Here is a 13,077-nt window from a genome sequence, read left to right on the forward strand (position 1 = left end):
CACAGAAAAAAATGATTCTTTACTAAGCTTTTAAAAATACATGTATTCTATTCAGATCTTGGAATATATTCTTATATATATATATGTAAAGGCATGATTTTGTAGTATTTACAACAATAATGTGTTTTAAGCACAGCTTTCTACCATATTTAGAAAAACATTCAGTCCAAAATTCTGGTTTAAAAAGTTCTCCTTATCAATGGAAGAATATATATCTGATTACTAAGAAAGTGTTTATCACTGCAGTCAGGCTTAAAATAGCAGTGCTGGAAACACAAATCTCAAGTTGCCACATGATTACTTAGGGGAATCAGCAGAGCTGGGCTTGAAGCAAAGAAAAGTGGGATGAATAAGCCAATAACTGGTAAGGAAATGCTAGGAAAAAATCCTTTGGTCATTTTGAAAGACTCTACAACTTTTCATTAAGAAGGTAAGCCAGTATGAGAAATAAGGATCTGAAGCACTGGCAAGAACAGAAATTTGTTCATTGGTATAGAATAAAATAGGTTAGTTAACCTAATATTCATGACCAGTTTTCCACAACCCAGTAAAGGATCATTGAACTAATCTTTCAAGCCAAGCCACACTTGATTGTTCTCTTTCCCTTGCTCTACACATCCAATAGATCAACAAGCCCTCTATCACCAAAACTTAGCCTGAATTTGGCCCTTGTGTCCATCACTATCACCTTGTGTCTAGTAAGCTACCATCATTGTTCTCCTACACCACTCCAATAACATCCTAAGTGATCTTATCCACTCTTGTCCCACTACAATCCACTTTCCAAAAGAGGCCAAACAACAGGTTAAGAACATCAATTAGATGTTCAAATGCTTCCTATGACATTTAAATGAAACTCAAACTTCTTTCCCTACCTTAAACATTTCATTTCACCCAACTATCCCCACTGCCTTTTTTTTTTTTTTTTTTTTTGCTTCAACAGGGCAAGTTCCCTCTAGCTGTAGGGCGTGTACACCAGGTTCCCTCCGTTGGAATGCTCCTCTAGGCTTCCCTCACATGACTGGCTAATCTGTGTTCTTCAGATTTTAGACTAAATACCAACTTCTTAGATGCCTTTGCAAATCTGAGGTAGTAACCCTTTATTCACGAATTCATCATGCTACTCGTCACACACTTATCTATGATAGATATTCTTCCTTGGTTACTATTAATTTATCATTTATTTATTATCTTTCCCACATAGAATGACAACTTCATGAGAGCATTCTCTATCTAGTTGACTTTTGTATCCTAAAGCCAAAACCAAACTGGTTGCCATGGAGTTGAGTCTGACTCATAGCAACCCTATAGGACACAGTAGAACTGCCCCATAGGGTTTTCAAGGATGACTGGTGGATTCAAATTGCTGATCTTTCAGTTAGCAGCCAAACTCTTAACCACTGCACCACCAGGGCACCTTTGTATCCTAAGTATCTAGAATGGTGCATGGCACATTACAGGTGTTCTAGTTTCAGTCTGGGAAGAACATGCTCGGCATTTCTCAAGCTGAAAGAACTGAAGAGAAAATTCGAGCCTCGAACTGCAATACTGAAGGATTCTAGGGAACTGACATAGGAAACATCAAAAGAAGATGAAAGGAATACACAGTCACTGTACCAAACAGAACTGATTGACATCCAACCATTTCAGGGATAGCATGTGATCAAGAACCGATGGTACTGAATAAAGAAATCCAAACCGCACTGAAGGCACTGGTGAAAAACAAGCCTCCAGTAATATGGATTGGAATACCAACTGAGATGTTTCAACAAATGGCTGCAGCTCTGGAAGTGCTCACTCGTCTATGCCAAGAAGTTTAGAAGACAGCTACCTGGCCAATCGACTGAGATCCATATTTGTGCCCCTTCCAAAGAAAGGTGACCCAACAGAATGTGGAAATTATCAAACAATATCATTAATATCACAAACAATGAAAATTTTGCTAAAGATCATTCAAAAGTGGTTGCAGCAGTACATGGACTGGGAACTGCCAGAAATTTATGCTGGTTTCAGAAGAGGACATGGAACTAGGTATATCATTGCTGATGTCAGATGGGTCCTGACTAAAATCTGAGAATACCAGAAAGATGTTTACAAGTGTTTTATTGACTATGCACAGACATTTGACTGTGTGGATCATAACAAAACACAGATAACATTGCAAAGAATGGGAATTCCAGAACACTTTAACTGTACTCTGCAGGACCTGTACACAGACCAAGAGGCAGTCGTTCAAAAAGAACAAGGGGATCCTGTGCGGTTTAAAATCAGGAGAGGTATGCATCAGGGTTGTATCCTTTCACCATACTTATTCAAGCTGTATGCTAAGCAAATAATCAGAGAATCTAGACTATACGAAGAACACGGCATCAGGTCTGGAGGAATATTCATTAATAATCTGCAATATGCAGATGACACAACCTTGCTTGCTGGAAGTGAAGAGGACTTGAAGCACTTATTGATGAAGATCAAAAACTAGGTCTTCATTATGGATTACACCTCAATATAAAGAAAACACAACTCCTCACAACTGGACCAATAAGCAACATCATGATCAACAGAGAAAAGACTGACATTGTAAAGGATTTCATTTTATGTGGATCCATAATCAACGCTAACAGAAGCAGCAATCAAGAAATCAAATGACGCATTGCATTGAGCAAATCTGCTTTAAAAGACCTCTTTATAAGTGTTAAAAAGCAAACATGTCACTTTCAATACCTAGGTGCACCTGACCCAAGCCATGGTGTTTTCAATTGTCTCATAGCCATGCGAAAGCTGGACAATGAATAAAGAAGACTGAAGAATTGCTGCTTTTGAATTACGGTGTTGGCAAAGAATACTGAATGTACCGTGAACTGCCAGAAGAACGAACAAATGTGTCTTGAAAGAAGTACAGCCAGAATGCTCCTTAGAAGCAAGGATGGCAAGACTGTCTCACATACCTTGGGCATGTTGTCAGGAGGGATCAGTCCCTGGAGAAGGACGTCATGCTTGGTAAAGTAGAGAGTCAGTGAAAAAGAGGAAGATACTTATGGGGACGGATTGACACAGTGCTGCAACAATGGGCTCAAGCATAACAACAGAGGATGGCACATGACTAGATGGTGTTTTGTTCTGGGTCCATAGGGTCCCTATGAGTCGAAACCAACTTGACAGCACCTAATAAAAATAGTTTCAGTCCAGTTTTATTTAGATAAAGAGATCTACAAGCAATTTCAGATTTGCATTTTTCATAATAGTCCTTATGGCAACCCTATGAGATAAGTAGTATTACTATCTCTATTTTACAGGTAAGAAAGTAGAGGCAGAAATCACATACTAAGTGGCAGAGCTGGGAACAAACTCAGGCAGCCTGGCTCCAGAATCTGTGCTCATAATCATTATACAAGCTGCTCTGTAATTACCATCTCTAGTTTGGATTTACATACATATATACAAAGAATCTACTAAATATAGTGCAGTGAGATTAAAATATTCAAACGGTTCGGAAAGGTACAAAATGAAAGGTTAAAGTCTCAGACTACTCCAATCTCTTTTAAAGATAATCACTGTTAATAGTTTATGATTCCCACTAGCTAAATTTCATTTGTATGTCCACATGAATTTTATTCTTAATTTACACAATGAGATCACAAGGTGTATACTACTTTGCACTTTTATTTTTCCACTTATTTGGGACAATTTCCTTTCCTTAGCACATGCCTCATGTTTTAATAGCGGAATAGTATTCTATCATATGGATGTATGTAATTTACTTAGCCAGGTCTCTACTGATAGACACTTGGGTTGTTGTAGGTTCCTTCTCCGCTGAAGTGACGACAAGTTTTTGAAAGCATATTCAGTTGTGTTGCTTGGGAAAGGATAAGCACTTTCTACATTGTGACACATATTGCCAAACCGGCTACCGGGAAGGTTGATCCAATTTCTACTCCCAATCACAACCCACAAGAGGGCCCATGTCCCAAACTGAGTATCATCCAACTTTTAAATGTTTACAAACTGACAAGTAAAAAGTACCAATTGCCTTTCTTTATGTGTGAAGGTTAGCATTCATTTTATTCATTTCTGTGTTAACTGCTTGTAACTCTTATCCATTTTGTAAGCTGAGTTACTCATATGTTTATTAATTTATATATTATTTCTTATTAATCATTTATAGAACAAGAAACTTACCCCTCTGTCTTCAACATATGTATGTTTTCTTTTTCAGTTTGTCCTTGGCTTACCAAATATGTATGTGTGCATATGTGTGTATGTATGTGCATGTTTGCATATATGCATGTATATGTATCTATTTAAACATTAAAAGTTTTTAATATTAATATAGTGAAATTTATCACTTTTCTTTTCCTTTATGGACCCTAGATTTTGTATCCTACTTGAAGCAGAAAGGTCTTCCCGTCATAAATAAGATAAATAAATTCATCTCATACTATCTTCTAGAACTTTCATGGTTTTACATGATTTTGATTCTAATAATTCAAATCACTTTATATTTTAATAATTTTATTTATCATAGCTTTCTGTGTTGTGTTTTTGTAGCATATTTTGGGGAAACTGTTACATCTTTCCTTTAGGAAAAATCAAGATTAATTCTGCATGAAGTTCAATAAAAAGGCAAAGTTTATATTAACATTACAACTGAATTAGTCCTTTTTTTAACTATAAAATGTCCTTGGTTATCAAAATTAGAAAAAGGTTTCCTTAAATTACAGAGAAATATATACAGTAGATAAAAAATTAACACAAATCTACTGCTCTACTAATATATATATATAAAATATATATATTACTAGTTTCTATTTGTATAGCTCATTCAATGTCTTTATATGTTGAAATAAAATTGTATATAATTTTTAACAGCTTTATAGAGATATAATTCACTTACCATACAATTTACCCACTTAAAGTGTACAATTCAATGGTTTGTAGTATATTCACAGTTGTGCAACCATTATCACAATCAATTTTAGAACATTTTCATCACTTCAAAAAAAGAAACCGTGTACCATTAGCTGTCATTTCCCATTTCCCCTCAACCTCCCCAGAACTAGACAACCTCTAATCTACTTTTTGTCTCTACAGAATTGCCTGTTTTGGACATTTCATATATATATAATCATATAATACATGCCCTATTGGGCAGTTCTACTCTGTCCTATAGGGTTGCTGTGAGTCAGAACTGACTCGGCGGCAATGGGATAGGTTTTTCATTTAGCATAGTATTTTCAAGGTCACTCATGTTGTAACATGTTAGTACTGCATTCCTTTTGATGGCTGAATAATATTCTATTGCATGGACACACCACATTTTATTCCTCCATTCATTAACTAATGGATATTTGAGTTGCTTCCATTTTTTTTAGTTATCATGACTAATGCTGCTATGAACATTCATGTACAAGTTTTTGTGTAGACATGTTTTAATTTTTTTTGGTATATACTTAGGAGTGGAATTGCTAAGTCCTATTATGGTAACTCTAAGTTTAATATTTGAGGAGTGTTGTATATAATTTTGATTTTAAAAGCTTAACATTACAATATAGAGCATTTTTCCACACTGTTAAAACTCTTCGTAAACATGAAGTTTCATGCCTGAATTGGAACAATTTTAATAGGATCCATACTTACATTGGATTAAATTTTTTTAACTGCAAAAAAGAAAAAAAAAAAAAAAAACCTTAAAAAGTTTTCTGACTGAGTAAATGTCATATAGCAATATTTTTATGTATCTATAACTGAAAAGAAAGGTGTAAAATAAATAAAATATTTGTTTTATAAGTATCCTGCGAACTTTAACTAAGGCTCTATGTATTCTTGTTTAATAAAGAAACTCTGACCTTTGCTAAGTAATAATTTATTGTACAGTGATAAAACTAAGACTTCTTAAAATATAACTCAAATGATTTTCAGTTAAAGTTACAAACCATTCTTTTGCTGTCCAAATTTTTGTTCACTTGTGTATATCCAAAATTTGTAGCCAAAAGGAATAAGAACTGATTCTACAGCAATCCACTAAGCAGGCACTGTTTCCACATTATTTCCCATTTTACAGATGAGAAAACCAAATCACAGAGATCTACTTTGTCACATTTGGTCACCATGAGTCAAAAGTGACTTGATCAATAACAACAACCTTCCCTATTATACTGTGAGCTATTTGAAAGCAGAGAATAGATCTTAATCATTTTAGGATTTTTGAAACCTAATATAGGACTGGGCAAAAGGTAAACACTATACTAAACTTACAGCCACCAGTTTGCAATGATGCAGTATTTGTCAGTGCACCATCCTGAACAGGATGGTGTCTGTGGGGTCCAGCAGGAAGCTGAACATAAAGACCTACCAACTACACATTCTGCCTCGACAGGGGGATTGTCCAGGATACAGTAGAAAATCACTCATCACACCAAGAACCAGAAAAATCACAACTTGAATGAGAAAAGAAACTCAATAGACTCCAACATCAAGATAAATCACATGTTTGAATTAACCTGTCAAGTATTTTCAAACAATCATTATAAAAATGCTTCAGCAAGCAATTACAAATGCTCTTGAAGCAGATGAAAAAATAGAAAACCTCAGCAAAGAAATTGAAGCTATAATAAAAGAACCAAATGGGAATTACACAACTGAAAAATACAATAACCAAAATAAAAATCTTGTGGATGGGCAAAATAGTAAAGTGGAGATGAGAGAGAATAGAATTATTAAACTTGGGGATATATATCAATAGCATTTATCTAATGTGAACAACAGAGAGAAAAGAGACTGGAAAAAAGAAGACGAACAGTCGTCTCAAAGACCTGTAGAAGAAAAACAAAAGAGCAAAAATTTGTTATCACTGGAGTCCCAGAAGAAAGGGAGAGAGAGGGACTGAAAAAGTATTCAAGGAAGTAATGACTAAAAACTTTAGATTTAAGAAACTGAGTGAACTCCTAATAGGATAAACTCAAAGAAATCTTGCCAAGATACATCATAATTAGACTTCAAAAAAGAACTGGTTCTTTGAAAAGATTAATAAAATGAACAATCACATAGCAAGACTGACAAAGAAAAAAGAGAGAAGACACAAGTTAGCCACATTAGGAACGAAACAGGAGCTATCACTATAGTCCTTGCAGACATCAAAAGGACAGTAAAGGAATATTATGAACAACTTTACATTTGTAAATGAGATAACTTATACAAAACGGACCAATTCCTTGAAAACCACAAACTACCAAATTCAACTGAAATGGACAGGATGAATAGTCTTATAACCATGAAAGAAACTGAATTTGTAATTAAAAAGCTCCCCCAAAAGAAATCTCCAGTCCCACGTTTTACTGAAGAATTACAATAAACATTTGTAGAATTAACGCCAATTCTTATACAATGTTTTCCAGAAAACAGGAGTGAACACTTCTCAACTCATTTTATGACTGCAATATTCATTACACTGATGCCAAAACCAGACAAAAACAATACAAAAAAAGAAAACTACATACCAGTATCTCTCATGAACTCGGATGCAAAAACCTTCAAAAAAAAAATTAGCAAATCAATCCTAGCAATGTATAAAAAGAATCAAATACCATGACCAAGCAGAATTTATTGCAGGTATGCAAGGCTGGTTCAACTTTCAAAAATCAATCAATGGAACCCACTATATCAACAGGCTAAAGAAGAAAAATCATATGAACATATCAAATGGTTCAGAAAAAGCACGTGACGAAGACTAACATTCATTTAGGATAAAAACCCTCAGCAAACTAGGAATAGAAGGGAGCTTTCTCAATCTGATAAAGAATATCTACAAAAAAAGTACAGGTTATATGGTACTTAATTGGTGAAAGACTAAACATCTTCCTCCTAAGATCAGGAACAAGGACAGGATATCTGCTAGCACTATCGTATTCGAGAGTACTAGAAATAGTACCCAGTGCAATAAGGCAAGAAAAAGAAATAAAAGCATACAGATTGGAAAGAAATAAGGTAAATAAGACAGATCTTGGGGTTTCAAACCAGCTCCAAAAGAAATTTCAAAAAGTCTAGTAATTTTTGATCAATGGTATCACCACGGTAATAAATGTAACTTCTGGGGTATTTAAAGTACAATATTTACATGCATAAGTTACAGTATGTTTGTTTAAAACCAACTTAAGCTTACAGTCCTATGCCACACGCATTTGCTTTTAAATTTTATAGTGTTCCCTATACTTCTCTAGTATTTTTGGTTAAGCGCTCAGCTGCTAATCAAAAGGTCGGCAGTTTGAATCCTCCTAGCTGCTCCACAGGAGAAAATACCTGGCAATCTGCTCCTGTAAAGATTACAGCCTAGAAGACCCTGTAAGGCAGTTCTACTGTATCATATAGGGTCACTATGAGTCAGGATCGCCTTGACAGAACACAATAACAACTATCTGTACTTTCCAATTCTATGTTATTTTCTGGCTAGTATTCTTGGAATATATTGTATATTCAGCATAATTTATAAGCTTCTGCATAAATTTATTTTGCCCATTTGGCCTCTCTCTCCATATGAAACCAAAAAAGTGCAGTTTAGGTTATAGGACTATTTTAGTGGAAGAACTTAAAGAAGGTTCAGGGGAAATGATAATGATGATGACAATGATAATCACAATTACAGCTAACCCATATAATTACGTACTATGTTCCAGGCATTGTTCTAAGCACTTTTATATCTTAACTCATTCAATCCCCCTAACCAGCCTATTGTTGTTGTCGGCTGCTGTAAAGTTGGCCCTCAACTCAAGTGCACTCATGCCAACAAGATCAGATCCTTGTGATCCATACAGTTTTCACTGCCTTTTTGGAAGTAGATCCTCAAGCCTCTCTGACTAGTATGTCTTAGTCTAGAAACTCTAATGAAAGCTGTTCAGCATCATAGCAACAGGCAAGACTGCACTGACAGACAGACAGGTGATGGCTGTGCTTGAAATGCACTGGCCAGGAATTGAACGCAGGTCTCCAATTCTAGCACAAACCACCACTGCTCTCAGGTAGGTACGATTAGGTAGGTACTATTATCCTCACTTTACAGATGACAAAACTACAGGAGAGTAAGGTTAAGTAACACGCCCAAGGTTAAAAAGCTAGGAAGTGACAGAGCTGGAATTTGAGCCCAGGTAGTGTTACTCCAGAGTACTTGCTCTAAAGCCTATGCTATATAAGCTTTGAATGACTTTTTGGAAAAAGACATTTAATATTTTTATTTTAAAAAAGGATTTGAAACTAAAAAAACAAATTGTAAAAGGAAGTAGTATAAAAAGTTTACCTAGAATATGTACCTGCTCCTGCTTGGATGAGGGTCGGCATAGCGGCTATAAACAATCCAAGCTGCACGTCCTGCATCACCAGCGTACCAAGCAGCACAGTGCTGTAGTCAATGTCACCTGTTTGGGGGGAAAAACAGTGACTAAAAACATAGGCCTAAAGTATCGTAACTCAAAACACAATCATTCTGTACACTTTCAAAATAATCCAAATTGTATTTCGAATAAGAACATAAACTTCATACAATCTCTTTGAGAGCAAATACTGAAGCATTTAAAAGTTGGAAACTTTTTGTAAAAAAAAGGTCTAGAATATTTCATTTCCACTACTGGATAATGATACCAATTCCATTTTATGCCCCGAAAACACATGAAGCTTTCATTTCCACTATTCCGATCTAGTTCCTTTTCTGGTCACAACTTCCTATGGTCCAGGTGCATTGGGCAGTCTGGCTGACACTAGTAATTTTCTCTCACAAACCCACCATCACTGTCACACTGAATATCCCTATCCTGTAAGACACACACAGACTTGGTAGAGAAATATGGTCTGATTAGACAGAACAGGAATAACCACGGCATAGTTAAAAGGACTAAACAACTACTCTAGAAAGACGAAAGGAAAATGATATATTCTGCATGAATTCAGTACACAAGTCTGCAAATGTGTCCATTCTCAACAGCTCTAGCTTTGGGCCCTTTATAGATGCTTCTAAAAATTAAATCATCATTTTTCCCCTAAGACAAGCTAATGTTAAAAAAAAAAAAATTTTTTTTTTTTTTTTTTACTGACATTAACAGATTTTAGAAGACCAAGTTGATAGAGTAAGCTCATATAAAAGAAATTCTTAAAAAAGAACACAACAAACCAAACAAAACACCCTCATTGCCAGCAAAAATCTCACTTCGGTTAGATGTTCCAGGAATCCCTTTAGAAGCACTATTTTATTTATTGTGTAAAACGAAATTTTGGGTGAAGATAATATCTTGGCTTAGGACTTTAAAACATTCCAAATGGGTGATCGCATTAGGTTGTTATGGCAGCTTTGCATCCTGGAGGGTTATATGATTCAATAGATGGCTGTTTTTAGGTGCTGTCATGTTGGCTCTGACCCTATGTACATCAAACAAAACACTGCCCAGTTGCTATGTCTGAGCCCACTGTTGCATCTCTTCCGATTTTAAACCACTCAGTGTTCCTTGTTCTGTTTGAATGACTGCCTCCTGGTCAATGTACAGGTTCCACATGAGCACAGTTGTTTCCGAATTCTCATTCTTCACAATGTTATCCATAATTTGTTATGATTCACACAGTCAAATGCCTTTGCATAGTCAATAAAACACAGGTAAACATCTTTCTGGTATTCTCTAATCCCAGCCAATATCTATCTGACATCAGCAATGATATGGCTTGTTCCACATCCTCTTCTGAATCCAGCTTGGATTTCTGGCAATTCACTGTTGATGTACTGCTGCAACCGTTTTTGAATTATCTTCTGCAAAATTCAATAGACAGTGACGAATAATTCCCTTGTAACCAATATTAAATGTGCAGGACACTTAAAAAATCTCTGTCAACATTACAACAACTTGATGGGTTCGTGATCACTGTAAATCTCTTGATCTTACAAAATTTGCTTTATCTCGTAAGCCTGCAGTCACACTGTGACACCTCTTCCCCTTTCGTCACACAAGATTAATGTATTTCAAACCTGCAACTATTGCTGTGACTCTTCTTTACTTCTGGAGTCCCTGGGTAGTACAAATAGTTAACATTCTCACTGCTGACCAAAAGGTTAGTGTTTGAAGTTCACCCAGAAGAGCACTGGAAGGCCTGGTGATTCAGTTCTGAAAAATCAGACACTGAAAACCCTATGGAGCACAGTTCTACTCTGATACCCATGGAGCGGCCATGAATCGGAATCACCTCATGTTTCTTCTTATAAAATTCTTTCAAAAAGAAATGGCAACTGTTTCTATAAAATTTATTTAAAGGAGATATGAAATCCTTAATTACACATCATTTTTTAATAGTTTTTATTGTGCTTTAAGTGAAAGTTTACAAATCAAGTCAGTCTCTCACAAAAAAACCCATATACACCTTGCTACACACTCCCAATTACTCTCCCTTAATGAGACAGCCCGCTCTCTCCCTCTACTCTCTCTTTTCACGCCCATTTCGCCAGCTTCTAACTCCCTCCACCCTCTCATCTCCCCTCCAGGCAGGAGATGCCAACATAGTCTCTAGTGTCCACCTGATCCAAGAAGCTCACTCCTCACCAGCATCCCTCTCCAACCCATTGTCCAGTCCAATCCATGTCTGAAGAGTTGGCTTCGGGAATGGTTCCTGTCCTGGGCCAACAGAAGGTCTGGGGGCCATGACCACTGGGGTCCCTCTAGTCTCAGTCAGACCATTAAGTCTGGTCTTATGAGAATTTGGGGTCTGCATCCCACTGCTTTCCTGCTCCCTCAGGGGTTCTCTGTTGTGTTCCCTATCAGGGCAGTCATCGGTTGTAGCCGGGCACCATTTAGTTCTTCTGGTCTCAGGATGATGTAGTCGCTGGTTCATGTGGCCCTTTCTGTCTCTTGGGCTTGTAATTACCTTTTATCCTTGGTGTTCTTCATTCTTCTTTGATCCAGGTGGCTTGAGACCAATTGATGCATCTTAGATGTTAGCTTGCTAGTGTGCAAGACCCCAGACGCCACTCTTCAAAGTGGGATGCAGAATGTTTTCTTAATAGATTTTATTATGCCAATTGACTTAGATGTCCCCTGAAACCATGGTCCCCAGACCCCTGACCCTGCTATGCTGGCCTTTGAAACATTCAGTTTATTCAGGAAACTTCTTTGCTTTTGGTTTAGTCCAATTGTAATTACACACCATTTTTATGTTTAAAATTTTTTTTCTTTTCCTTTGTACTTGATTAGTCAAGTGGCTTAGATCCAATGCACAGTCCATTATTTACCACCACACCATAGGCTCTATGACAACAGAACACCATGTCTTCTTCACTGATGGCCCTAGAACAGAGCACAGTGCCTGTGCACACAGATGCTCAATAAACATTTGCTCATGAGAGAATTCAGCTGAGACTAGAGGAGGAAGACAAATGCTTACAGAGATAAGCGTAATGTTTAAACAGTATAATTAAGACAAAGATAAAATACTGAAATGTAAAAAATTAGTTACCACCTGTAACATTTTTCATCTTTGTGTATTTTGCACTAGATTTAATTTTTACGCTTATCACTATTGTAAGCATTTGCATTTTTCCTTCTTTCCATTAAATTTTTCAAAATTTATAGAAACTAAAGACTATAACAGATATCAACATACCCACTCCTGAATTTTAATAAATGTTAAAGTTTCTTGTGTGTGTGTTTGTGTGTGTGGTAAAATATATACAACATTTGCCAATTTGACAATTTTTACACGTACAATTCAGCAACACTGGTTACATGCATCGTGTTGTACAACCATCACCACTATGCATTTTCAAAGTATTACACCACCATTCACAAGCTCAGTGCCCCCATTGACTCCTTGCTTCTCTCTCCCTCCCATCCCTGGTAACCACTAATGAACTTTGGTCTTTATACATCTGCCTATTTCACTCAGCATATTGTTTTCAAGGTTATTCCATGTTGTTGCATGTATTAGGACTTGTCTTTATAGCCGAGTAATATTTTACTACATGTATGTATCACATTTTGTTTATCCATTCATCTGTTGATGGACATTCAGGTTGCTTCTACCTTTTGGCTAATGTGAACAGTGCTGCAACAAACACTGGTG

General features: G+C 36.3%; 1 protein-coding gene across 13 annotated transcripts in view; it reads right to left on the bottom strand.

Annotated features, from left to right (window-relative positions):
• TMCO3 (transmembrane and coiled-coil domains 3) overlaps window positions 1-13,077 on the bottom strand; it is a 79,132-nt gene that overhangs the window by 31,654 nt on the left and 34,401 nt on the right. For 12 of the 13 annotated variants that reach the window (XR_002786668.2, XR_002786670.2, XR_002786669.2 and 9 more), the window contains exons 8-9: window positions 9,297-9,401; window positions 7,494-7,524 (exon numbers count right to left, since the gene is read on the bottom strand). Coding sequence is in view for 9 of the 13 variants with exons in the window: in XM_023552672.2 (XP_023408440.1) it covers window positions 7,494-7,524; window positions 9,297-9,401 (136 nt within the window). In the remaining 4 variants the exon portion in view is untranslated. Of the gene's footprint in view, window positions 1-7,493; window positions 7,525-9,283; window positions 9,402-13,077 lie in introns of all 13 variants that reach the window. The other variant, XM_003413628.4, reaches the window with a different exon arrangement.

The sequence above is a fragment of the Loxodonta africana genome, chromosome 15 (assembly GCF_030014295.1).
Source record: "Loxodonta africana isolate mLoxAfr1 chromosome 15, mLoxAfr1.hap2, whole genome shotgun sequence".
Classification (NCBI taxonomy): Eukaryota; Metazoa; Chordata; class Mammalia; order Proboscidea; family Elephantidae; genus Loxodonta; species Loxodonta africana.